We start from the raw sequence: 24,736 nt of genomic DNA, 5'->3' as shown, positions 1-24,736 counted from the left end.
AGCTGCACGTCCGTTCTGGGGGTGTCTTCATCTTTCCCCTCTTCCAACTGTTTTTTTTTTTTTTTTGCGTATCCCAGGATGGATTGAGCCAGGAAAACATTCAGTTGGTTACAGCTGATTTGCCAATGTGGCTTTAAACTGCAAATGGATCTTAGGTATCTCAGGAGTTTACTGCTTGCTTCAGAACATGAACCCCCAGCCTCTGGCTATGGGGGGTCCCGGGCAGGCAGAGGAGCTCGAGGAAAATGGTTGCAGCTGGGGAAGGAGCACCTGCTCCCAGTAAAAGGGCTGATTCACAGCCCAGACCCAGACCTGTTGTGGTTCAGGAGAGCGTGGGAGAGCAGAGCAGATAAGCAAGCCAGCGTGCTGCTGGGTTGTCCTTCTCCGATGGCCTTCACAGCAGTATTTACCTCTGGCAAACAGCCTCGGGTGTGGCTCGGCTGTGTGCAGCTGTGATCTCATTTCAGGGGTTTTTGGAAGAAAGTGGCAAAGCAGGGCAAGCGCCCAGGAAGGGGGCTAGGTTTACTGCAGAGGGGCAAGGACCAGCGTAGGGATGTTTTTCTGGGGCCTCAGGGCTGGCTTTGGTGGGCTTTGCCTTGCTGGGGTGCTCCTGCAGGGAGAGGGGCTGGCAGGAGACCTACTGTGGGGAGATGCGGCTGCTTGCTCTGGGACAGGTGAGGTCAGGGGTGGGTGCTGCTTGGGGGTGCCATGGGCTTCTTCCACCCCAGGGCAGCACTTCCCAAGGGTGAGGGGTGCCGCCGTCCCCAGTGGATGCAAAAATAATACGTAATTATTTCCCAGGTAGCACTGTAAAAGGAGCATTTCTGTGCACGAGGGAGGGAACTGTCCCTCTGCAGGTGGGGTTGTGATCTCTGCAGCAGGGGGCTCCAGGCTTCGGTTGAGACCAGCAAGCACGCAGAGGCACCCGTTGCTGTGCTCAGTACTGGTGACAAGCGGTGGATTTGCTGCAGGAAAACAACCTGCACGAGGGAACTGCTGAGGCTGGGCTCTTTGTTCCTCCAAGGAGGCACGTTAAAATCCTGCACAGTGAATGTGACTGCAGCGGTGTTCGTGGGATGGCGACCCCAAGATCGCTGTCTCCGCAGGGCACATTTGCTCTGCGTGCACCAGGCCTGAAGCCCCTCCAGGACTTGCTGCCTGGTCACAAGCGTTGTGTGCCCGGCCTATGGGGCCTCCTGCCCGCAGTAAGTGGGAGAGCTGGGGGGTGCAGGGAGAGCCCCTGGGTGTGAGGGGCTCCCTGTGCCTCCATCCCTGCGGGGTGAGCCCTCGGGGAGGCGCAGCGCTGTGCTGCCTGCTCTGTGCAGCTCAGCCCTCCTGCCTTCCTACCTCAGCCCTCCCGCCTTCTCCCAAACAATGGATGCAATGGCTTTTATTCTGCGTGTGTTTTTAACTCATGGGATCGTTAAATGAAGTCTTCCTTCAACCTGGGGAAGCTTGGTAATGTGTTTTTGGCCCAACGAAGCGCCTTTACACAGCCGCTTCCCAAACACCCCCTGGATCCCTTCTGCCCACCCTGTGATGGTGTCGGTGGCGCTTCCAGCGTGTGCTAAAACCGAAGAGGAACCAGACCCCAGGCGGCACCCAGGGGCCGTCCCCTCCCTCCTGACACCCGTTTGCGCCCCTTGGCAGCCGAGGGGGGGGCTTCAGGGCCCCCCACCGCGTTCCCTGGAGCCGGGCAGGGAAGCGCCGGGGCCGGGCCCCCCGCGGCCTGCGGGGCCGGGAGGCGGCGGCGGTCGCCTGGCAGCCGCGGCGGGGCCGCCCGAGATGGCGGCGGCGCGGCGGGGGGGCCGCGGCCCGGCCCGGCCTCGGCAGCGGGGCCCCGCGGGTGAGCGAGGCCCGGAGCCGCTGCGGGGGGACGGGGCCGGCCCCTGGGAGCCGCCCCGGTCCCCTCGGTTGGCAGCGGGCGGGGTTGGGGTGGGGGGCTCCGAGGTGGGCGCCGGGCATCCCCGTCGGTGCTGCTCTCCCCTCTCCGGCTGCTGCTAGCAGCCCGGGTCCCGCAGCCCTTGGTGTGGCTTTATTTGCCTCACACCACTAGCGCCGCGTTTTTGGGGTCTCTGATCCTTCCAGCTGCGGGCTGCGAGGGGGTGAAGCTGTGGGGAGAAACCCCAGGGCCAGAGGGGGCTCAGGGCTGGCGGCTGCCGCCGGCTCATCGTCCTGGGTGGTCGCCTGCGGGAGGAGGACCCCAGCCTGCGGTGGGGAGTGGGAGATGGAAAAACCTCCCGGGAGGAATTGCTGTGGGCAGCACGTCTCGGGAGGGGCGGTTGCGAGCTGAATGTTCTAAGGCACGATAACGGCGCTAAAGAAAGCGCTGAAGGGGCTAAATCTGCGTAGGTAGAAGGGATGGAATGAATAATACTGCGTGATTTACCTGTTAGCTGCTTAATATGCTACTCTAACTTCTGCAGTCCCCTAATTCACCTCTGTGCCTACTGTGACTGCAAGGTTCTGCTCTATGCTGCTTTTTTCCAGAGGAAGAAGGTACAGACGGATCATCTCCTGAATCCCCAAGAAGCTGTAGAATCAGCAGTCGTCCTCAGTCCGGCTCCCCGATGCCACTTCCACTCCAGCCTGCTGGCACTTCTGCACGCCATGAAAGTCAAAGTGCATCCACAGGAATTGCCCAGCTTGGTACTGCAGGTACCACTGAGTATTTTGGAGGGGGGGGGGGAAAGCATGGCAACACTTTTCTGGAAAGTCCAAAGAAGTGACATGCAGAAGGAGGTGGTCTTTCAGCAGAGACCATGCTCCTAGAGATAAGGAAAGATGGTGTGCCTCCTTTTGCCCACTGAGGACAGCAAGGTCTTCACTTAGGTTTAAGGTGTTCCATCAGCACAAGCTGGATTCTACAGCCTAGCACTGTGTATGGTGCTGCACCTAAAAACAAGGACAGCTGTACACTATGGGGAGCTGCAGGTTGGCAAAGATGCTAGCGGTGGATGTGGACACGAGAAAAAACTAGCGGTAGGATGAAGGGCATTAGCTGTATTAGCCTTTCCATCGTCTTGGGGACAACAGAGAAGTTTCCTGCTGCACTGTCATGATAAAAATCCTATTTTTATTAGAGGAAATCTAACAGCTAAAGGAAGAGTCCACCACTCTTCCCAGAAAAAAAAAAAAAAAACCTATGTCCTTGGCATAAGGCTGTTTTGATATTCTCCCTTAAGTCTAGGACAGACACCTTCCTGTGCTGATGACTGCTGTAGCAGAGGTGGAAGAGGGGAAATATCTCATTTGTAAGGAGAAAACTGTTAGGCTGTATTCCTACCAACAGTACAGTTAGTGGCCACTGAAGCTCAAGCACTTATAAGGCTGTCAATTCTGCTGTGTTCTAGGTCATCAAATGCCAGCAGTGTGCTTCTGGCCCCGAAACACCAAGCGCCTCATCCAAGCGGGCCTGAATGCAGCACCTGCCTCACCTCCTGAATCCTTAGCCCATGGAGATGTCACCGTGCCTCCTGCATCCCTCCAGTCACTCTCTCATGTCAAGTACAAGGACTTCATTCGCTGCCTGCCAGTTTACCTCTCCCAGTACATCCTGGGTAAAGCTTCTCTAATTTTCCAAGGATGGTTTCCCCTAAGGGTCACAGATGACCTCTGACATGGGTAGGGGTTCACTACTCTGTCCTCTTAATTTCTCAGGGCTTTTGGATCAAAAATCCCTTAAAGCTTGTGCTGCTGTGAATAGATACTGGGCTTTTCTGGTGAAAGAAGTCGAGAGGGAGCATGTATGTCAAGGCTTAGTACAGGAGAAGATCCGGTATTTGCAGGTATGGTGCCTGGACTTCTGCCATTACTACACACTTAATTTTTTTTTGCTGTTGTTGCTCAGACCATTAGATGGAGGTGCCTTTTTGGGAGGCTACCTCCCAGCTTCACCCTGTTCCTCCTTCTTCCATCTGCAAAACTAGGCTAGATGTTCATACAGTCACAAGCACAACAGAATAGCCTTTACTGACCTTTAGGGAGCCTGCAACTGTAAAAAATGGATCAAAATCAAGAATTCTTAATCAAGTAAACCAAGTTTGGTCACAAATGCCAATATTGGACTTGCAGGAACTAGTGGAGATTGTTCTAGCTGCCGTAGGGACTCATTGTAGCTCTGCCCAATGAGCTTTATTTGCTCCACATGGAAGAAGGAAATGCCAAGCTTCTTTTTGGGAAGTCAGAGATAGTGGTTGGGATGCAGTAAAGCAAAGCTGGGAAGAAAGGTTTGCCCTGGTTAGTATAGACCTGTCACAGACAAAGCAAGAGTAAAGGTAAAGTCCATGTGTGTGGGCTCTGCAGTGACTACGTTGCCTCTGCTGGTTTATTCTAGGGGTTGCGCCCTAGGGGAGCAGTTTCCAACTATGCTAAAATAGTCAATGTGACAATTCCCCAATTAAATGAAGAGGGACACGTCATTGAAATGAAACACCGCAGCTGTGAAGGTAAAACAAAGGTATGTTGGAGGTGGTCTGCCTTTCATGGCTTTTCACATCTCAGCATTTGGGGAGGAAGGAGGACATGGTGGTCTTGGAAGACAGGACTGTGAATTTGGACTTAGTTTGCTCTTCTGGTTTGCACAGTTGCAAGCAGTTCATAAGCACCAATGCATGCTCAGCCCCTTCTTGCACAGGAGGGAGCCACCATCCATGCCCAGAAGGAAATTCTACCTTGTCCTAATGCTGCCCCCCATGGCACTGGCAAGGCTGGGCACAGGGATGTGGCCTTTATCCCAAAAGATAAAGAGTGCAGGTGTCAAGGCTTCCACTACTGCCACTGAACAAGGCAAGGATAACAACCCTTGTTTCTCTGCTAACCAGGGAGTTCCTGCACGCTGGGTGTTCCTTACTGACGCTTTGTATCTCTGTTGGTCTTGTTTGGGGAGCAAGCGGTGGATGATATGGCTAATGCTGTGGAGTAATGCTGTATTCCCCTTCACCCTGAGTAATACTTCCCTATTTCTCTTTCCATCAGGAGAAAGAGGAGGAGGAAGAGGACAATCTGCAGGCAGCCTATCATGATCTGCAAACTGACACGATCCAGCTGGAAGAGAGGAATGTTTTCTGTGGCTCCTACAATATTCGTGTCCTCACTGACCGGTACGCAGGCTGTGCCTGGCTGCTTTCTGCACTACCCCTGTAGAGCCAAACATTGGCTTCTGAAATCTTGTCCTGTTCCTTGCAATCCTTTTGTGGGCATGTATGGCTGGAGGAGGGTCTCAGTGTCATTGATGAACAACCCTCAGTATCGAATCCATTTTTTATAAAGATATTAAGGTCAGTCACTTTTGATGGTGCAAGGATTAGGATCTATGGAGTATCACAAGGGATACGGGGCTGGGAGGAGCCCCTGCCCTTCTTAAAGCTTACCCTCCAGATACAAACCTGGGTCTGCAGAACTAGGGACCTGGTTGTGGTGCCCTGCAAAGGATCTGCCTCCTGAAGCAGATTGCCCACCAAGTTGCTCTTCGAGGACCTCTCAGTATCGAGCCCCTCTAGACCTTGTTAACTGGCGAATGCTCACATCAGTCACCGTTTCTTATCCAGATCAGACCAAAACAGAGTAATTCACTACAGCGGTGGAGACTTGGTAGCCATTGGCTCTACAGACCGAAAAGTGAGGTTTTTTGATACATCAGCAATGAGAGAAGTGCCACCTCTGCTCTCTGGCCATGCTGGAAGCATCAAAGCACTGCTCCTTGATGAGAAGAAGGGGTTTGTTTTTAGTGCAAGCTTCGACCTCAGCATCAGGTGAGCCGCCCTGGGACTGTGCCTCAGCTACCATCCCCATGAAAAATGGAGCTTAACCACCCCAATCTTTATGAATCCTCCTTCCCATCACTTTCATTAGAGTACTACAGAAAGGAAAGCTGATAATGAAACATGTCCCCCATAGAACTACTGTTTTCCAGTTTCACCTGATACTGAATGATAAAATGGGAAGATACTTTCTTATAACCTGTGTATCCCTGTATCTTCAAACACCAGGTATGTGTCTAATGGGTGCCTGCAGTGAGGCTCTGGCCCTGCTGAGGTCAGTACCAGTTTCTCCATGACACTACAGAAGTCTTGTGCTGAGCAGATCCAGCACCCTGGTACCTCCTGCGTGTTGACACGAGGAGTGGAGATGAGCAGCTGCTACATCTTATTTATCACTGAATCTCAAGAGTGTTGTGATGAGGGGTGAAAAGCTCTACAGCTCTGGCATGGCAAGCGTACATCTTCCTCAAAGACAGGATTTAACAACAAGGGAAAGAGCTGTAGCGATTCAGGCTCTGTCCTGCCTGCCCTTCCCCTCCCCAAGAGGGCTGTTTGTTCAAGTGCATGCTTGAATTCTCAAGAAAAAGTCAACAGAAATCATCTTGGCACCGGCCAGTAAAGAAATAACCTTACCTGTAAAACTCTGCTTTTGAAGGTTAATTGAAAGTAGCCATGCCAGAGGTGAAATCCAACTACACATTTCCAGGCAATTTGGAGGTAGATAAACAAACTAAATGTAAAAATTTAACACTAAGCCTGACTTGATTGTTCTGAATCCCTCATTACCTCAGTGGGCTGTCTCCTGATTTTGACCTGGCATGGATGTGAGATGAGCTGGGCCTGTTAAGTAGGAAATAAGTCATCAATCAAGTTGTTAATTGCTGGTTTCCCTTTCTGGTCCTTACTGTGTAGATGCTGGGATATATACAGTGGTGCTTGCATGAAAATCTTTAATGGTCACTGGGGGACAATCATCTGCTTGGATGTGCATGAAAGGAGGCTTGTGTCAGGAGCCAGAGATGGGATGGTGAAAGGTGAGAGCCAAGGGGAGCTGCCCAGACAAGAGCAAATGGCAGCAACAAATGGGCTGAGCACCTGGGAGTAGTGGGGTGCAGTGTGAGTCTGAAAACAAGTGTATAAATCAGAGGGTGAATTTTAGCGTCTTGTATTACTGCGTCCTGAACAATCTAAGCTGGGGACATACGCACACGCAAGGTCCCTGTGTCACTGCAGATGCTTATAACTGTTGCTTTTATTTGGATTTAATGGCTTTGTGGCTGTAGGGCCAGTCTTGGGAGAGTGGTATCAGCTTGCAGCTTTGCCAAAGGTTGCCTTGTTACTTGCTTACAGATTAAGAATTAAAAGGATGTGCCATCTCAGGGCTTTGTATTTAAGAATTTTGCTATGTAATTGCAGTCTTTAAGTCAGCACCTGGCTCCAAGCAGAGCTGCAGGTACAAGGTGCAGCTGTAATTCCAGTAGCATCTTTTAATTCATATTGCGCTCAGAAAAAACATACCATTGGGGAAAACTTCTAATATTTCTCCCCTTTAATCCTAACAGTGTGGAACTTGGATAGTGGGGTATGTCTCAAGACTCTAAAACACAACGATGTTGTTTGTGTTGTTAAAATGGATGGGATCCATGTTGTCAGCGGCTGTGACAGAGGGCTGGTGAAAGTCTGGCTCGCTGATACAGGTGCTCTGGTCAAAGTAAGTTTCTTAGGAAGATAACTTTATGCTAAACTATCAAAAATCATCCGTACTATTTTATCATAGACTTTTTCTTGTTCCAAAGACTTTCTTAAAAAATAAAAGGACAAAACAGTCTAAGCTAATGAACTGCAGGATTATAGATAAAAGAATAGTATTAAAAACTGATTTTCAAACAACTAAATTGTAATCTGGGTTTTGATTTGCCTTACATTTAAATGCATTCATTATTTAATCTTTGTAGATGCATCTGTCTGCTCTTGCAGGAACATTCAGAGCCTGAGAGCAGAGTGGGAGGGTTTAACTAACAGCTTTTAGGGCTGGAGGTGCCCCTTCCACCACGGTCAGGGCAGCCCACTCTTTTGGTGTGAACACCCAGTAGATCACAAATATCCCGGTGCACCAGCATCTACTGAGCTTATGTAATGATGATGGAAACTCATCAGCAACAAGCCCAGAATATTACTTTTAAGGGACTGTCAAAGTAATGCAGTTATCCCCAGGGTATATTGCAGTAACACCTGATAAAGCAACAATATAGTATACGAGGATGGTATTGAGTGCCGTAAGATCTCTTGGCATGTTTACATCCAGACTGCTGACGGCGTTGCATGTATTTCTTTTACTCTCAGATATTGGAAGGGCACCAAGGCCCAGTGAAGTGCTTGTCCTTTGATCGGTGGCATCTCGTCACAGGAAGCTCTGATGGATACGCCTTGGGATGGAGCATGGTGGGAGACCTTAAGAGATGCCTAACGGCTTTCCGCCACCCAAAGTAGGTATCGGTGTGTTTGAAGGTGTATTCAACAGCACACTGTAAAAAAAAAAACAAACTTTCCCTTATAGCAACACAAAATAGCTTAGTTGTCAGTCCTAGAACTTGAAATAGCCTCTTTCAACAGTCATCTTAAAAAGTGTCAGGCAATCTGTAGTTATAAACACAGTTTGTGTCCTAACAACCTAAAATGCAAACACACAGCCACTGGCTCACAAGCAGGGGTGACTTAAGACAGTGACAGCGTGTAGTCCAAAACTTCAAGGATCCCGACCTGTAATCAACTGGATGTCATGCTAACTGGTCAAGAAGAGATGCTGTATTCGTTTGCAGTGGCTGCGTTACTTGCTGAACCCTACCAACTGTGTATGATGTCATTTTGTAGATCTGTGAAAACTGTAGCATCTTAGTGTTTTCATTCACTTTCCTAGACATGAAAATGAAACTTAAAATGGAATAGATAGCCATAACCACCATTGTTGCTCTGAGGATGCATTGGTTGTTTGTTTGGGTGCGGTCATTTTGGTCATCTTCAAAATTATGAAGAACTTTATTACTAAGTTTTTAAATATCTTGATCGCTGCTTTTTGCTTTTTTTTTTTTTTTTTTGGCTTGTTATGGAGGCAGGCCACTGCATCTCCTGCAAGACGAGGTAGCTGATCTTGTCTCCCTGTGAAGGCATGATGATCATACCGACAGTTGCATGTTGTGTTTTTAGGGAAGTTCTGTCTCTGGAGTTTCTCTATCTCAGAGTTGTCAGTGGCTGTGCTGATGGAAAGATTCGTATATTTAACTACCTGACTGGAAGCTGCCTGAAAGTGTTGATGGCCAGTAGCAGAGGGGAACCAATATCTTTCTGTGTTGTAGGAAACAGGTTGGTGACAAAACTTGTAACCAGTCTCTTTACCAAATTATGCTGTAATTTAAGGAATTATGTGTTTTTCCTTCTACTCTCTGTCTAACAAATAAGGTTTAAGGGACTCTAATGCTTATGGACCGCTTTGGTAACTAATTTATTCTTATTAAAAATGGTTGAAAATTATTTGCTTAGTCCATTCAGCAGACTATACATTTCTGTTTCTATACTATTTAAGACAAAAACCCAACTGTAAAGTCACCTTCAGAACCCAAATTTCTTAAGATGTTGAATAATCAGGCCAAGGTCTGACAAAGCCTTTACCTGCCCCCTGATGGAAAATCCTTCCAGGTTCCTTCATGCCCACACCTCTAAACTAAGGGTGGTTCCCAGCTCCAGTGTAAGTGATAGCTTAAAACAATGGTTAGTAACGCTGTTTTGGTCGCAACTCTCAAACACAGCACTAGGTAGACTGCTAGGAAGAAAACTAACTCCATCTCAGCCAGACCCAGGGCACCCATCAAATTCAGGTTTAAATGTCCCTGATAATATGATACCTACAATTTCTTTTGGCATTACACTGATGTAACTCTGCTGTTGGGACACTTTCATCCTAATTATTTCATTAATTTCACTAACTTTCATCCTAATTATTTTTAAATGAAGTTGTTTGTAGAGAGAAATGAGAAGAGCGCCACTGAGCTCATGCAGACCGTGAGTTAAAAGTACAGCATCTGATTGATGGGACTAAGTGCTAATGCTTTTCCCTTCCCTAAAGGGGAGTGATTGTTATCTCAGTTCTGTTTAATTACCCTTAGGTTTTGTGTTACACACAAGCAAATGGGCCCTTTAGGTAATATCTGCTGTGTTAATGATACCTCTGCTTTGACGAGCTTTCTCTTTCCTTCTCCAGGATGGTGATCAATGCACCCAGTAGCCTGCTGATGTTCCAGGTTGAGGATGTCAGGTGGGACTATACCCTAGCTGCTGACCGAGAGATGGTGCGGAAGGAAAAGCAGGAGACCTGTCCTCTGAGCAGAGCACTGTCTCATTCCCAGCAAACCAAGTGCCACGTCGTCGGCCGGATGCATCGCCTCGCTCTGCAGACGCGAGATGCTGACCAGCGCATGCTGTCTTGCTTGATCCGCGGCCGCCTGCCAAAACACTGTGGAGTGCCTCGAAGTACTACATTCAGCCTTTGCAATGCACCAACTTTGCTTCCTGAAATGCGTTAGAAATAGTTTCAAGTACCCAGACTTTCCACTTTTTTAAAGTACATTTGGGTAGATTGCATTTCAACGGTTCTGTTGTTTCTAGGCTTTAGTAAAACCTTTGCACTTTTAGAGAGGTTTGGTATAAATTCAGCACGCTTAAGACAATAGTTGTCATTTTTTCAACTAAGTAATACTTCAATGCTATTATTCATGTTCTTACAGCTGGTGTGCATGGAAACATGCCATTGATTCAGTGCTTGAGTTATTTATTAAAGTCCCCAGAAAGGCACTGGACGCCTGCATCCAGAATCTGCCATTGCTGGGAAATGCAATTGCACATAAGGAGGCATCTTTTACATTGTAATATGATGTAGTTTTTAGAAATCAGTAGATACTTAATACAGTACCAAAGTTCTCCAGTTCTGTGATCAAACTGTATGTTGCAGATGAACTGATGGGCTGAGAAAGTTTTAATATCATCAAATGCCAGCTACCTCGATACAGCTGTACTTGGTGCAAGATGTACAGTTTGCAGAAAGAGGGAATGGAATATTTTAATTTTAGGGGCAAAAATGTGGATTGTGTATACATGCAATTAATACTTTTAAAAATCAGTATTTGCTGTCATCTCTGAATTCAAATACTTGTGGATTAGTTCTAACACTTATACCTTCAGAAACTGTGATAAAAGGCAAAGCAGTAACCAGAGGCTTGAAATCTCATCAGTTTTGAAGATATTATTTTTAGCACCAGCAAAGCTTAGAGATGATGTATTCTTTTGTTTTCTAGCTCTCTACGATGAACTGAAAAAAACAGCAGCTTGCAAGCAACAGGAGCATTTGCTTGAGAGCACAAGGACTCTCCACGTTCAGGCACAGCAACAGCAGGAGCTTTTCATTCCTGGTAACCAACAGCCCCATGCTTTTGCTTTGGGACGGCCAGTGAGAGCATGTTCAGCAAGGATCCTGGCAGGTGCTGGTAAGAACTTGTCACAGCTAGGTAGGGCAGTGGTTCTTCAAGTAAGTGCACCTAAGATGGATAAATGGATTAAACAAAAGGCAGCGACCTCTAGAAAACAAAGCCATTTTGGATGAAAGGTTTGCAGTGGTAAAACAGATCATTTGCGGAGTCTGCAAAAACTGCTTTAGATCAATCAAATAGGAAAAGTGATCAACTCCAACTATAAAGCCTAGTTCTCTGGTGTCCAGGCTTTTTTTTTTTTTTTTTCCATATCCTTATTCTGTTTTTGATATCTCTATCATGTGCAGGAGAATTCTGTACAAAATATGTTCAGGTATTTAGTATTTATAGACAGCAGCTACTCAGAAAATCCTGTTGAAAATATTACATGTGGAAATTGTCCCATTGTTGCCAGCAACGTCAACCTAGAATTTGAAAATGATAGCACTGAGATCACAAACGTGGTTCTTGGTCACATGGCATTTCTCTCCTAAACTTAGAGTTTCTCCTGGGTTTTAAATTCAGAATCTGTTGGATCTTAGAGTTTGACAGACACTGAAAGGAGGGAAGGGGTTGTCCCGCTCTGCTGCAGCCTTGCCTCAAGTGCTGGGTGCAGTTCTGGGCACCCCAATGTAAGAAGGACACAAAACTCTTGGAGAGCTTCCAAAGGAGGTCTACAAAGATGGTGAGGGGTCTAGAGGGGAAGACGTATGAGGAGCAGCTGAGGTCCCTGGGTTTGTTCAGCCCAGAGCAGAGCAGGCCGAGGGGAGGCCTCATGGCGGCCTGCAGCTCCCTCACAGGGAGCGGAGGGGCAGGCGCTGAGCTCTGCTCTCTGGGGACAGCGACAGGACCCGAGGGAACGGCATGGAGCTGGGACAGGGGAGGGTCAGGCTGGGTGTAAGAGGGTGCTTAGGCACTGGAACAGGCTCCCCAGGGCAGTGGGCATGGCACTGAGCCTGCTGGAGTTCAAGAAGTGCTTGGACACCGCTCTCAGATGTAGGGGTTGGTTTCTGGGTGGTTCTGTGTGGAGCCAGGAGTTGGACTCGAGGGTCCTTGTTGGTCCCTTCCAACTCAGGCTATGCTATGACTAGTCTGTTTCACTGTATTCTGCCTTTCCAAACTGTAACTTAATGTTCTCTGAAATACATTTCCAGATGGCAGAAGCTTCAATTAACCAGGTTAGCCGTAACAGCCAAGCAATGATATACAAACAGCACGACTTTGCTTTGCAATGCGACAAATTAACTGCTATGGTGAGGCTATGGCACTGAGTGCTGTACAATCTTTGTTAAAATCTCCACTTATTTCTTAGTTGATGATGGCATAATTACACAATCCATCCCAATGTGTCTGTTAGACACCACAGGTCACTCCTGACATCACTTCAGACATTAAAGCTAGACTTTGAAGCGTGCCTTGTGACTTCCAACTCAAATGCAGCTCTGAGTAGTAGTAGTTCAAAGTTGTTCTTGGATGTTAGCTTTTTCAGATTTCTACCAGGAACAGTCTTTTCTTGAAGCCTTTTCCCAGTGCACAAACTGTAGGACAAGAAAGGGGTGCATGGGAAGTAGTGGTGGAGAAACCTCATTCTTCTTAGAAACTATAGCTTCAAACGAGGTGGATACCTGGCATCTCCACATAAATAAAACTTGTATTACAGAATTACAGCCTTTTGTTTGGCCTGTACAGACTATGGCAATGAACACTCCTCAGGTCACCAAGGCAGAATTACCTCAGGTGCTGACAGTGTTGCTGGTAAGGCTAAAGATGAACAAGCTGAAATGGGCTTTGTTGGTGTGTTGCCTACACTGCCTGTCCTGTAGATAAACTTGGACTGTCTGTATGCCCATCAACCCAGCACCCATCCCTGGTCTTACTCAGAGTACTGCCCTGCCAACAGTGATCACAGGTAATGTCCTTGTGTCCACTTACGTTCAGTGTTGTTTTGTTTTTGAAAACAGATGGCACATCTGAATATGGCACTCCTGTCTGTGTACCTGAACATCCTGACATGGCAGAAGCCATTCTGCAGCACAAAAAGAAAAAGGACTCATATTATCCAGTGTCCTCTTACAAGTTCCTCTTAACTCTCAACATGCTGCAGAAGAGCTGCAAGTCGTCCTTTGCCCGCTCCAGTACAAAGCCTCCTATAGCAACTGGGAAAGCATGGCAAGCTCCGCTGCATCAGCAACGACACCTTGAAAAAAGGCAAATATACATAACCCCTCTGCAGCACAAAAAGGATCAGACAGCCCGGCTCCAACGTGTGAGATCTCGCAGTGATTCTCTGACTATGAAAAGAATTTCTACACCCTTCGAAACCAAAATGCTGCAGCTCAAACTGAAAAATTCTTTGCATGGACCCACTGTGAGTTCCTCCATTCCTGCTCCATGCATTGTACGTCCCAAGGCATGTGGTGGTTTGCTACAGGAAAAGAAAGCTCATGGTGGTCACGGTGAAGTCACTCCTCTCCCTGAAGAGCGGGGTCAGCTTAGCAATCCCTGTACAACTTCTGAACTGATCAAATCAACACATGCAAGGATGGCACAAATGAAAAATGAAGCAGTTTACGGGGGAAAGAAGCCCTTCTGTGCATGTGCTGTCCAGACTGATGGCGGGTTCAGGCTTCTGACAGGAAACCAGAAGGAGGCACATGAGGCGTCTACTATAGCTCAGTGTCAGGCAAACCAGGCAAAGCTCTTAGAAGATCATCAAAAGGCATGCAAGAAGGCCTGGTTAAGGAAAACTAAAGGCCTACCCACAGACTCTTTTACTAAGGAGGGGAAGATAGCTGCTCCTGAACTTGGACTTAATACTTTTATCTGAGATAATCGAGTAGTCCAACAAACCACTGGTATCTGGGGCTTCACAAACATGGCAGCTCCCTTGTGGTGTCCTGCTGAGCCTGCTGTGTCAAGATCCCTGTGGTTTCTAAATAAGTATGAAAGACATCTCTCTTGTAAGTTTTCCGAAGAATCGTTATTGGGACCTTCATCTCTTTCTCAAGGTAGTGAATGGAGTGACTCCTGGATAAAACCACACCTGGATTTTGTCTTGCTAGACCTGTTGTCACTATAAACACAGTGCTGTTGTTGAAAAACTAATACACAAAAGATATGGCTCAGCTGTTTGAATAGAGATTTTTATTGTTCAAGTTTATATACACTGACTAGAGTTTATAATCTAAAGAAATATGGGCTGAGAAAATAATTGCTGTGTTTAAAACAAATAGAGGTAGTGGTTTGTATTCCTTTATTTCTGTGGATAAACACCTAAATGTGCATGGTTTCTGCTAATATTCAGGACCTGAACTGGCTTGAGCTGGGAAGACAAAAATTTGCCCAGTTGTACAGCTTTGAGCTTTTGGGCCAGTGTACCAGAAGTCTGTTATTTCCTCGCATTGAAAGCTTGGGGCAGGATCCTTCTGCCCGTGGTCATGTCATGGGTCCTGGTGGCAGCAGTTCTGGTTTGAGGTGAATGTCTGTGGGACCCCCAGGCAGCAGGGTGGTGATTTAAAAACAAAAAACAACTAATGTGTTCTCTGACTTCCAGTTCCTGGGCTTTCTGCCAGACCTTGTTAACAGTGACAAATAACAGTAGTTGTACCCCAAAAATTATAATGAACGGGTAAAAAGTACTAAGTGCCAGTGTAAAACTACAAGGACGGCAGAAAGTAATGAAGATGGGTGAGCTGGACTGTTGCAATTGGGTTTGACTGCTGGAATACTTCATGGGCAGGGGGTGAGGGAGGGCAGGAGGTTGGCAATGGGCTGTACTGCAGCGCAGCTGGGCTATGGCACAGGGATTATAATGGTCTGAAGGGGCTTTGCCTGACTGTGGTTCTCAGACTGGAAGCAGCAAGGACCTCACAAGCCATGGGATGGCACTTTCTCACAAGAAATCAGGCATAAGCCCAGCACAGCCGCTGCCAGAGGCCCTTGGGTACAACTCACTTGGAAGAAAACATCTCGTAGAGGCAAAAAACTCACAGAAAGGGCATCTCATAGAAACACAAAGCTTGTGGAAAGGCTGATGCCTTTTTAGTCATGCTAAAACGAGGAGGATTAGAGCACTGTCGTCCTGTCTGGAGCCAGGTCAGCATCTCCCTGTGGGTGCGGGCACTCGGGTGCTCACAGGGTGCTGCAGCCGGCAGAGGTGGTGTAAAATCGCTGGCGATGGCAGGGCTGGACCAGGGATCTCTGTGGTCAGCTTCAGTTCAGCACAGAGGGTGCGAAGCTGGGCGCTGAGAGCCAGAGATGCCTTTGAAGATGTCGTTCACGGTGTGCGGGGTCCCTGCTGGAGGTGGCTATGTGCGGGTTTGTTTTGTTTATTGCAATTCACGGCTGAGGCCGACCAACCTTTGTGTTCCTGGCCTTTGGGGACCTGGGGGGGCACCCGGGGGGTGCTGTGGGCAGGAATGGCGGTGTGCAGGGAGCGGCGTGTCTGGGCAGACAGAGATAAGGCCAGGCAGAGCGGCAGAAAGCGTTTTGGTAGTTTTGTGGTTTTTTTTTTTGTTTGTTGGGTTATTTTTTTGGTGGTTAACGCGCCCTGCTGCGCGTTATGCTGCTCCCCTGGTGCCTCGCTGCGTTTCTCAGGGTGCTAATGAAAGAATTAAGCGTCGGTTGGAACGCAGGGGGGTTCTTAACCGGGGCTGTGTCCCTTATGGCACTGACGCTGCCCGGCGCCGGGCGTTTTTCCTAAAATCTCCCTGTTTCTGCCCCACACGGAGACCCTCCCCTCCCCCGGCCCTGTGGCAGGGGCCGGGCCCACACAGTGCCTCCCCGCCCAACTTCCGCCCTGCTGCCGCTGCCCCTCTCCCCGCGGCGTCACCTGCCCGCAGCGCGCAGGCGCGGCCCCCGCCTCCACCTCCCTGGGGATTGGCCGGCGGCGGTGACGCGGCACGGCGGGCGGGCGGAAGCGAGGGGCCGCGGCCATGCTGCGGCAGGTGCGGGCGGGCGGGCCCCGGGGGGCGCGGGGCCGGGCCGGGGGGCGGGGGGCGGGGGGCGGGGGGTGGAAAGGCGGCGGGGTCCCCGCAGCGATCCCCGGGCCCCGCCTCGTTCTGGGCCTGGGGTGAAGGCGGCGGCGGCGGCGGGGGGGGGGGGCTGCCGGCGGCGGCTGGGAGCTGGCGGCGTTCGCGTGTGCGTTACCGGCTGTGCGCGTGCCTCCCCGCAGGACAGCGGTGAGGACATCGAGGACGTGTCGCTGTTCGACGCGGACGATGAAGCGTCCCGGAGAGCCAAAAAGTCGAAACTGAGGTCAGCGGCCGGGAGGGGGTCTGCGGGTGAGGCCTAGGGAGAAGCAGGGAGGAGGAGGAGGAGGGGCCGCCCCGCTACATCCGAGTGCAGGGCAGCAAATGCCTGTATTAACTTAACGATAACGGGGAGGGGCCGCCGCGTAGCTGGGAGCGCCACGTCCCGAAGCTCAGCTGGAGCCTGTCCGTCTGTGCCTTTGTGCTTCTGGCTGTCTCCACGTTAAACGCGGTGTTTGGCGTCCTGCGCGTACACCGACGTAATGTCTCCGAGCTGCGTGTGGCAGGAGGCTTTTGCTGTGCTGAACGCTCGTTTCTGGGCTGCTCTGTTATCCCTTTGCCAGTCTCTGTTCCCAAATTGTCTTGGTGCTGCCCTGCTGCCTGCCGTGTCCTGATGTGGTCAGTCCTGCAGCCTCATTCCTCTTCCTGCCCCAGGTCCTGGTGTCGTGGTGACCTTAGCTCTGTAGTTTACGTTTCTGAACTGGAAACTGCATAAATCATAAAGAAGGGCAAGTCTGTCATGTCGAGAAATGTGATCTTTCTTCAGCTCAGTCTGGTGTTTCTTCAGTCAGAAAACCATTTTCAAATGTACCCTATAAAACACCAGGTAAAATTCCCTGGCCCCTTCCTCACCAAATTCTCTTTGCACCCGGGATGTGGCTGCAAGTGGAACATGTCCTCCTTACAATGAGCTCCCAGTCAGTTTATTCCCTCTATTTTTGCCAGTTACTGCACGCCGTTTTCACGGAACGGTGCTGATTCTTAGCCGTTGAGTTGGTGGGAGAAGATCACCTTGCAATGTCATTTCTCTGAAATTGCTTCAGTCTTGTCTGAAAGAGCTGTGACTGTGCTGTACTTCATTCCAGGCATCCAGTGGCATCATTTTTCCACCTGTTCTTCCGAGTCAGTGCGATAGTTGTCTATCTGCTCTGTGAGCTCTTAACTAGCAGCTTTATTGCCTGCATGGTGACAATTATCCTCCTCTTGTCATGTGACTTTTGGGCTGTAAAGGTAAGTTCCTCTAAGGCTTTTTGTTATCTTTGCCTAGTTATATAAGAATAATTGAACAGGGTGATGTTCGTGTCCCACAGAAAGTAGCTTCTTTGTGCCTTTCTACCAGAATGATACCCGAGATACCCCAAGTACTGTGATGTGTTGCAAAGCATTACAAAATAATAACTTAAACCAGTGTAGTTGACTTCTGTTTGAAAATAAAACAGAGAATGTATGTCAGCCTTTCTTTTAAGGTAATGCAGGCCTTGTTATCAGGAAGATCCCTTTAGAATCACCGCAAATATGCCTCATTTATGTTGCTACAATAATTTATTGTTGTACTGAACGTACCAGAAAACAGACTGCTGTGGATGTAAGAATTCCATAATGTTTTCTCATGTGGGGCAAAAGAGCAGCATTGAAAGCAGCAACCCAAGCAGCTGAACTTTGGCAAGATTAAGAGCAACAAAATACAAGATCTTTACGGTGTGATGCCTGTCATTCTAAAATACAGCCAGCGTTGTTAACTTGTGCAGCCACTGAGAGCGCAGACTGCTGTGAAGTCACTCCAGCAACTGCTGCTGGTGTAAGAAGTAGCATTTGCTGCCAGCAACATTTAAAGCTCCTTTTAGAGCTGACAGCAATGAGGTCTGGGGCTGAAAGCTGCCATTTGTTCCTGGGTCCGGTGCTGAGGTGGAACGCTCCCAAGGATTTGTGTGGCTAATGGTTTCTCTTAGCAGCAAACTGAAAGCTCATGGCTTTTTTTTCTTTTTTTTTTTTTTTAAATTTCAGAATGTCACAGGGCGACTAATGGTTGGCCTTCGCTGGTGGAACCAGGTGGATGATGATGGTAGAAGTCAGTGGATATTTGAAGCCAGAAAGGTAAATTCCATTTTTATTTCTTTTTATTGTTTCAATTTTATCAAACCCCTGTTAATTACCAGTTATGCTTGTGATGGTAAATTGCATAATTCAGACACGTACTTCCAGCCACAGATCTGTAACCACCTGCTTGTTTCACATGGGCTACTGAATGAGGATGACTTCAGGTTTTTTTATTTTTGGTTTATTTAAAAAATCTCATGGTGTACCGATCTGACTTCACGTAAGTAACTGGTTCGTATAGAATGCAGTAAAGGTTCCCATGTCACGTCAATAACGTAGACATTTTCTGGTGTGAATGCGGAACAGCTGACATAGTTCCTGCATCCTGTTGAAAATTATGGGAACTAGGAAGCAACATAGAGCATTCCTCGTGGTTGCTGCTGCTCTCTTGCATTCAATAGGGTTACTGCTTTGCCTCTAGTATCCCGTCTGTTGGCACCTCACATCACGTCACGTATTTACTCTTTTGGTGCTTATCTCTTACCTCTGTATGTGTGGAGCTAACGGCACTTCTGGTGTACAGCTCTGGTTTGAGGTACAGGTCATTTTCTGCAGTCTGTAGTGGTGTAGAGACTCGACCCTAAATCTTCCTCCAGCTGAATTTGTGCCCTTACTGCAGGCACATTCTTTTGCAAAACTGTGCTAGTTTAGAAAAACTGGAACGTGTTAGGGAGGGGTTAAAAATAAAAAGCTGAACAGCTGAAAAGTAGGAGATGCAGTAAGTTTAGCCATACGTTGTTAAGCCACGCCAGGTTTTTTAGCTATCGATAGGAAGAAGTGAATGCTTGATTGGGAACTGCTTGATAAAGATTTTATAAAATCAGTGGTGTGGTGTGAATCAGGTGTGTCCGTAAAAATTACCCTAGTTTGATGGCTAGGTGTATCGATATTTAGTTCTCCCAGCGTTAGGATGGGTGATATTCTGGTTGTTGTGTCCTGGTTGTGATGCAAAGGTGGAAAACATTATCTGTTTGGCTGCTTCCATGCTTTGTAACAACCACACAGTAAATGTAATGCTTCCCAAATTTACTACGGCCTTTTAGCCCCAGGTATTCCAAGAGGATTTATTGCTACTGCCTCCGCTATTTCTGGTAGCAGATTGACAAAAGGGCCCTTTAAATGGAAACATCTTCTGTTACAGAAATATCTTCGTGATGTCGAAGCTGGCCTGGAAAGCACCCGGTAATGTTGTATAGAGGCAAAACTCAGAAGGCTTGTAGATTCTGGACTGCTTTTAATCACAACGTGATCTGTATGATAGAGCAGCCTGTTAATCTTCATTTACCTTCTGTTTCTAGGTATCAGCACAAGGGAGTAAAGCCTCCTCGGAAGCAGAGTCCCGAATTTTCTGGTTAGGTCTAATCACCTGTCCGATGATCTGGGTGATATTCGCGTTCAGTGCTCTCTTTTCTTTCAAAGTGAAGTGGCTGGTGAGTTGCCTCCCTCAGCTCGGTGACAGAGTTTGCATGTTGCCAATAAGCCGGTGTAAATCAACTGCAGTGTTTTCCTGTGTCCTAGGCGGTGGTTATAATGGGAGTAGTTCTCCAGGGAGCCAACCTTTATGGTTATATCAGGTGCAAAGTCGGCAGTAGGAAGAACCTGACCAGCATGGCGACCAGCTATCTCGGAAAGCAGTTCTTGCGGCAGGTAAGATTTCCAGGGTTTTGGAAACCCAGCCGTTGTATTTGCTTCTGTCCGGAAGCTCCCTTTCTGCCTGAGCTGTGAAAGGAAAGATTTAAAAAGCTGTTACTTGGAGTTCCCTAGTGGGACCCTTCACGTATTGCTCCCTGTGAATTTGAACCCCCCTGGTTAAATCACAGAGTAACTTGCTGGTTACTGGCATCAGGTTCCATCTGCAGCGTATCGTGAGCTTGTATTATTTATTAGCGCTGTGGACAAGTGCTGTGGAATTTACTGGAATGTGGCTGGTCTGTTGGAAACGAGGAGCACAGAGGGAAAACAGTGACAGAATGGAATGGCTTTTGATAAACTCCGCTGCTCTTGGATAACATGTTGCTAAATTACTCCTTGCATTGCACTGCTTCCTCTTCAGGTTGCGCTAACCCCAAAAACATGTATCTGAAGGGATGCTGGGTTGGTCCTTGTGCTTCAGTGCACAGCTGCAGTGTGCATAGCCCTTAGCTGAAAGGCCCACCACTGCCTTTTGTGGTTTTTCTCACTTCCAGCTAGCTCTTCTCATCAGGTCCTTTTGTGCCCCAGCACTGGATTTCCTTCCTTCCATAGGTCCCTGCAGAAGGAGGTTCTGACATGCACCGTTCCGCCTCTAGGTGTTCCCTGACCTGCTTTCCCCAAGTTTCTTGACTGTGGAGCTTTGTATTATGCAGACAACTGGGGACAGGTGGCTTGGCTGCCACAGCGTCACGGATGTTTACTGAAATCGTTGTCATTAGTGCGATAAGAAGCTTAAACACTGATGAACCCTCGTTCTTGGCAGTCTGTTGGGTTTGTGCTCTTCTATAGCTGTATTTGCTTCCGAGTGCTTTTGCCCCTGCAGTGGTTAACCAAAGGCCCAGTCTGGTCTCAGTCTCTGGCAGGAATGTCCCAGAATCACGGCAGAGAGTCACACACTTCTCCTGTGATGGACTTTTTTTTTTCTCTTTTGCAGACCGTGGCTAAAGATGACCAAACAGCATCTTGAGTGTGGTGGGAAGCCTCAAGCCGGATTGGATTCACAGAAGTGAACAACGGAGAATGTTGCTCTGACAGTGAGATTTGGGAGCTGCGTGAGCGAGGCGTGAATTAAAAGAAGTAAATAAATTGTGCAAGGCTTCCTGTTAACGCTCCTAGCGGTTTATATTCGGTTCTCCACTAGCAGATTGTGTTTATGTTCTTTCTTTAGTTTGATTAGTTAGAATTAAGTTTTCTGAACTTTAAATAAAAAAAACATCCTAGATAGCTCTGGTGCAGGTTTCTACCTACTGGATGAAAATGCCAGGCATCCTTCTGAAAAACCATGCACAAGCTGAGCCGTCTCGTGCCCAGGAACCACCCCCACCGCCTCCAGCAGTCGGTACCTCAAGTAGTTTTCAGTTGTGGACTCAGCTGCATTTCGTTCTCGGAGGTCATTGCTGCTTCTGTTACGAAGTTTAGGTAGCTCTTTTTTGGCTCTGCGTCTCTCATTCTGTGATTTGAATGGCGCTGAGGTCGTTGCAGTGAAGGAAACGTTGCTGTTGGCTTAGTAGGAAGATGGATGAAGTCTCGTGGAAACTGCAGAAGTGACTCGTGCGCAGCTCTGGTCTTCTATTAATCTGAAGTGTTCCTGGAGGTCTCAGTAACGTCTACGCAGGAACCTTGATTAAATCTTGGGATTTATGGTAAGTCCCTCTTTTACCGGCTGGCCTGTGTCTGTGTGGAGAGCGCAGGCAGAGTAAAACCAGGCCGCAAGGAGAGCTGCACGCACGGTTTCAGAGGTGGAGTGAATCTGGGAGCAGGTGGTGACAGAGCTGTTGCAGCGATGCCACCTGGTGTCGTGTCACTGCTGCACGGCAGTAATAACGCATTTGGTGTGTTCCTGTGGCCACGAGGACGTGGTGTGGTTTGGTCTGCAGGCTCGTCACCGTCCCGCAGTGCCCGGCAGTGGGGAGTGTGGCTGGCAGGGGTACCAGGAGGCTGCGTTACACACGCAGAGAACTCCCTGGGCTCATTTCAACACCCGTGCAGCTGGTTCGGGGTTGCCCATTTACACAAGAGCCGAGGCTGGATGTTGACTGTTTGCCTTCCGCTGTTCAATGACCAAAGGGTGTTTCGGATCACCTGCCTGCTGGGGCCGTCTGAACACCTGGCGTTACTGTGCTGATCTGCAAGGCGCTTACGTTCCTTGAATCCATGCAACGTGCTGTCCCCCAGCTGTGCTCCCCAAGGGGTCTGCGGGCTGGGAAAAACCATCGGTACGATCGTGAAGTGTTCACCTAGGTGGCAGGCAGTGGTGTGTTCTGTGTGAGAGGCGTCAGGTCCTTCTTGTCACGTCAAACTGTTCAAGGCAGCTTGTGCTTTCACGGCGGGGGGTAGTGCGAACTTCTGATGAGGTATTTTAAATTAAGAATGTGGTTTCTTTTTGAATAAATGGTATCGTAAATTGTGGGATCGCATTAATGCTATATGTCTCCCTGTACTGTAGCAATACTCGGGAGCTGTACATTTGTCTAACTCTTTGGATTGATACCTTCCTTTTGTAAATATATATTTATAAGATCTTGAAATTAAAAGAATGCTTTGTTTAACCAGACCAGGTGTCCCTTCTGTGATTCATGGCTGTGCTCTGTTTATGTTCAGTGTTCTTGCAGTTGATCAGGGTTACTGAAGTTAAACAGTGCTAATGATGAGCTCTTTCCCCGAGAGTCTTGGAGAGCTTCGCCTGTGTAAACACCTTCTTCATAAGCACGCTGGAATTGTTGTCATACAGCTGAAGTGTCACTCTGGCAGCCAGATCATTGACGCGGGTGGCTCAGTCTGGCTGTTCCTAGTTTGATTCTTGGTCTACCACCTTGTGCACCTGTTCATTGAGACCTGGCTCGAGTGCCGAAGGTGCTGCTTTTGAGGGGGCTCTGAGGACCCCTCTGTCTGCCCAGGTCCCAGGCTCGGTGCTGGCAGGTGGCAGCGTGTGGCCGTAACGCCAGTGCAGCCACGTGGCTGGAACTTGTCCCCTTTTTCCTGGACGGGACGGTCTGTTTCTAATGAATGAACGTCACCAGGCAAACCGAAGTAACTCACTGGAGTAAAGGTGCTTCTGCAGCCACGCGGGGACGCACGAGTGCAGCATCTGGCCCCTGCAGCGTGCTGGAATGGAAATCCTCTCTGCTGCTGTTGAAGGAGCCCCCCCATGTGCCGCTGCCGTTGGACTGACTGCGCTGACTACGGCAAAGCCTCAGCCGCGAGGTAGTTGTTTAAAACATGTTGAAAGCTTTGGACTTCACGTTTACTGCTGCCAAAGCTCCCCCCACGCTGTTCCTGGAAAATAGTGTGCTTTTCTGAAAGTTGCGGTGTGATTAATCAAGGACAGAGACATTTATTAGTACATGCCTTTAACTATAGCCCTCTGTGGCTTATTTTTAGCCTCTTGGCAAACATTCAGTTTTCTGGCTTCTGAGAAGCTGGCATTTTATCACATTGCTCTGCAGCGTGGATCAGAACCAAATTTCTTATCTCTGCTCCACTTGGGTGTGATAGTTGTTTGATTTTTTTTTTTTTTTATTTGCTGCCTGCTGGAGTTTCCTGTGAAAGAGGAAGTGGGAGTCGCAGCGGAATGGGGAAATTCTCTGAATATGCTTTTTTAGGCAAGTCTCGGGAATCTACGCTAGGTCAGTTTCTCGAGCATTAGCTGCGTCATGGTGGCCCCACCTTAAGACCTCCAGGCCTGGGTGTTGGCTGAACTTTCAGGATTCACAGAAGCAGGAATAATCCAAGAGCAATACTAGTAAATAAATAAATAATAATAAACAAACAGAAAAACTCCAACTATTTGCTCTGAAACGGCCAAGTGAGCCTCAGTTGTTGCAAGCTGAAAGGTGGGCTTGAAATCCTCCTCATTTTGCAGGCAGAGTTGTTTTGAGTCCTTGGAGCATAGCCTCCAAAAGCAATGCGTTTTCTGCCCTGATGTTCTAACAGTGTGAGGTGTCTGGATATTCTCAAAGCACAGAAGCTATACAGGCACTTCTGCCCCATCTCAGTGCATCTCCCCTGCCCTGGGGCAGAGCTGCTGGGCCAAGGATGCGGTGCAGGAGGAAACGGCGCTGAGTGGGCACGGGCAGCCTGGCACCAGGCACTTGGAGCCTGTCTTTTCCTCCACGACCTTCTTGGAGACTGGCCGGGCCCGGAGGGCTGCAGGGAGAGGTCTATTGTAGTGGCTTGGCAGAGGCCCCAGCCAGCCCTGCTCACACAGGACAGGACATCCCAGCTGGTATTTCCTAAACAAAAAGCTGCAGTGACTAGCGGAGAGTGACCTTTGGGGAGACCAAAGGGAGCAGGGATGCGGGCGAGGAGGGGTGGATGCTGGCCAGGGCCCAGCGCTGCTTCCAGGCCTCCTGGCAGGAAGGAATTTCTCGCTTCCCTCCTGCCTTTCCGTGCAAGCAGCCCGAATATGGGAGCGGGCGTCCCATCTTCCTGCACACAGCCCTCCCCTCCCCACCCGCAGCAAAGCGAGAGCCTCCGAGCCGCCCTGATAAGGCAGGCGAAGGGTACAGAGAGAGGAAACGCTCTTCCTGTTTTCCTGATAACAGCACTTCTGTATCGCAGGGGGAGCACAGGCCCGTCGTCGCCTGTCTTTGTGCGCCAAAAGCAAAGGGACTTTAACGTGACTCCGGCTCCTTCGTAT

At 48.7% G+C, this 24,736-nt stretch overlaps 2 protein-coding genes across 14 annotated transcripts; both read left to right on the top strand.

Annotated features, from left to right (window-relative positions):
* The first annotated feature begins 117 nt into the window (after nucleotides 1–117).
* Nucleotides 118–15,401, top strand: FBXW10B (F-box and WD repeat domain containing 10B). Of its 13 annotated transcripts, none has more exons than XM_080561310.1 (15): nucleotides 542–674; nucleotides 1,025–1,205; nucleotides 2,491–2,658; nucleotides 3,354–3,560; nucleotides 3,661–3,788; nucleotides 4,337–4,459; nucleotides 4,978–5,102; nucleotides 5,550–5,753; nucleotides 6,675–6,796; nucleotides 7,325–7,473; nucleotides 8,106–8,248; nucleotides 8,967–9,122; nucleotides 10,018–10,286; nucleotides 11,108–11,296; nucleotides 13,240–15,401. In XM_080561310.1, the coding sequence occupies exons 2-15, from the start codon at nucleotides 1,187–1,189 to the stop codon at nucleotides 14,103–14,105; spliced, it is 2,868 nt and encodes a 955-aa protein (XP_080417436.1). In that variant the 5' UTR covers nucleotides 542–674; nucleotides 1,025–1,186; the 3' UTR covers nucleotides 14,106–15,401. The 13 variants fall into 13 exon arrangements, 12 of the variants coding, with proteins under 12 accessions (XP_080417434.1, XP_080417436.1, XP_080417435.1 ...); XM_080561309.1 differs by having other exon boundaries at nucleotides 543–674; nucleotides 802–1,205; XR_013940758.1 differs by lacking the exons at nucleotides 542–674; nucleotides 1,025–1,205 and adding exons at nucleotides 1,212–1,846; nucleotides 12,433–12,531 and having other exon boundaries at nucleotides 13,240–13,376.
* Nucleotides 15,402–16,151: 750 nt separating this feature from the next.
* LOC308180137 (Golgi apparatus membrane protein TVP23 homolog B-like) lies at nucleotides 16,152–22,651 on the top strand. Its single transcript, XM_080561331.1, has 7 exons — nucleotides 16,152–16,224; nucleotides 16,452–16,534; nucleotides 17,394–17,538; nucleotides 18,313–18,402; nucleotides 19,704–19,835; nucleotides 19,924–20,052; nucleotides 21,032–22,651. The coding sequence occupies exons 1-7, from the start codon at nucleotides 16,213–16,215 to the stop codon at nucleotides 21,062–21,064; spliced, it is 624 nt and encodes a 207-aa protein (XP_080417457.1). The 5' UTR covers nucleotides 16,152–16,212; the 3' UTR covers nucleotides 21,065–22,651.
* Nucleotides 22,652–24,736: the final 2,085 nt, after the last annotated feature.

Source organism: Anser brachyrhynchus, assembly GCF_964034855.1.
Source record: "Anser brachyrhynchus genome assembly, chromosome: 18".
Taxonomy (NCBI): Eukaryota; Metazoa; Chordata; class Aves; order Anseriformes; family Anatidae; genus Anser; species Anser brachyrhynchus.
Note: the sequence above shows the minus strand (reverse complement) of the source record. Positions and strands in the feature narration are given on the sequence as shown.

Bases quoted from the DNA above. Each gene is read 5' to 3' on its own strand.
- FBXW10B (XM_080561300.1), top strand. From the start codon at position 1,462: ATGTGTTTTTGGCCCAACGAAGCGCCTTTACACAGCCGCTTCCCAAAC. The intron at 2,659-3,353 runs GTACCACTGAGT...GCTGTGTTCTAG, and splicing joins TGCCCAGCTTGGTACTGCAG to GTCATCAAATGCCAGCAGTG. The intron at 7,474-8,105 runs GTAAGTTTCTTA...TTTTACTCTCAG, and splicing joins ATACAGGTGCTCTGGTCAAA to ATATTGGAAGGGCACCAAGG.
- LOC308180137 (XM_080561331.1), top strand. The intron at 16,535-17,393 runs GTCAGCGGCCGG...ACTTCATTCCAG, and splicing joins GCCAAAAAGTCGAAACTGAG to GCATCCAGTGGCATCATTTT. The intron at 20,053-21,031 runs GTAAGATTTCCA...TCTCTTTTGCAG, and splicing joins GAAAGCAGTTCTTGCGGCAG to ACCGTGGCTAAAGATGACCA.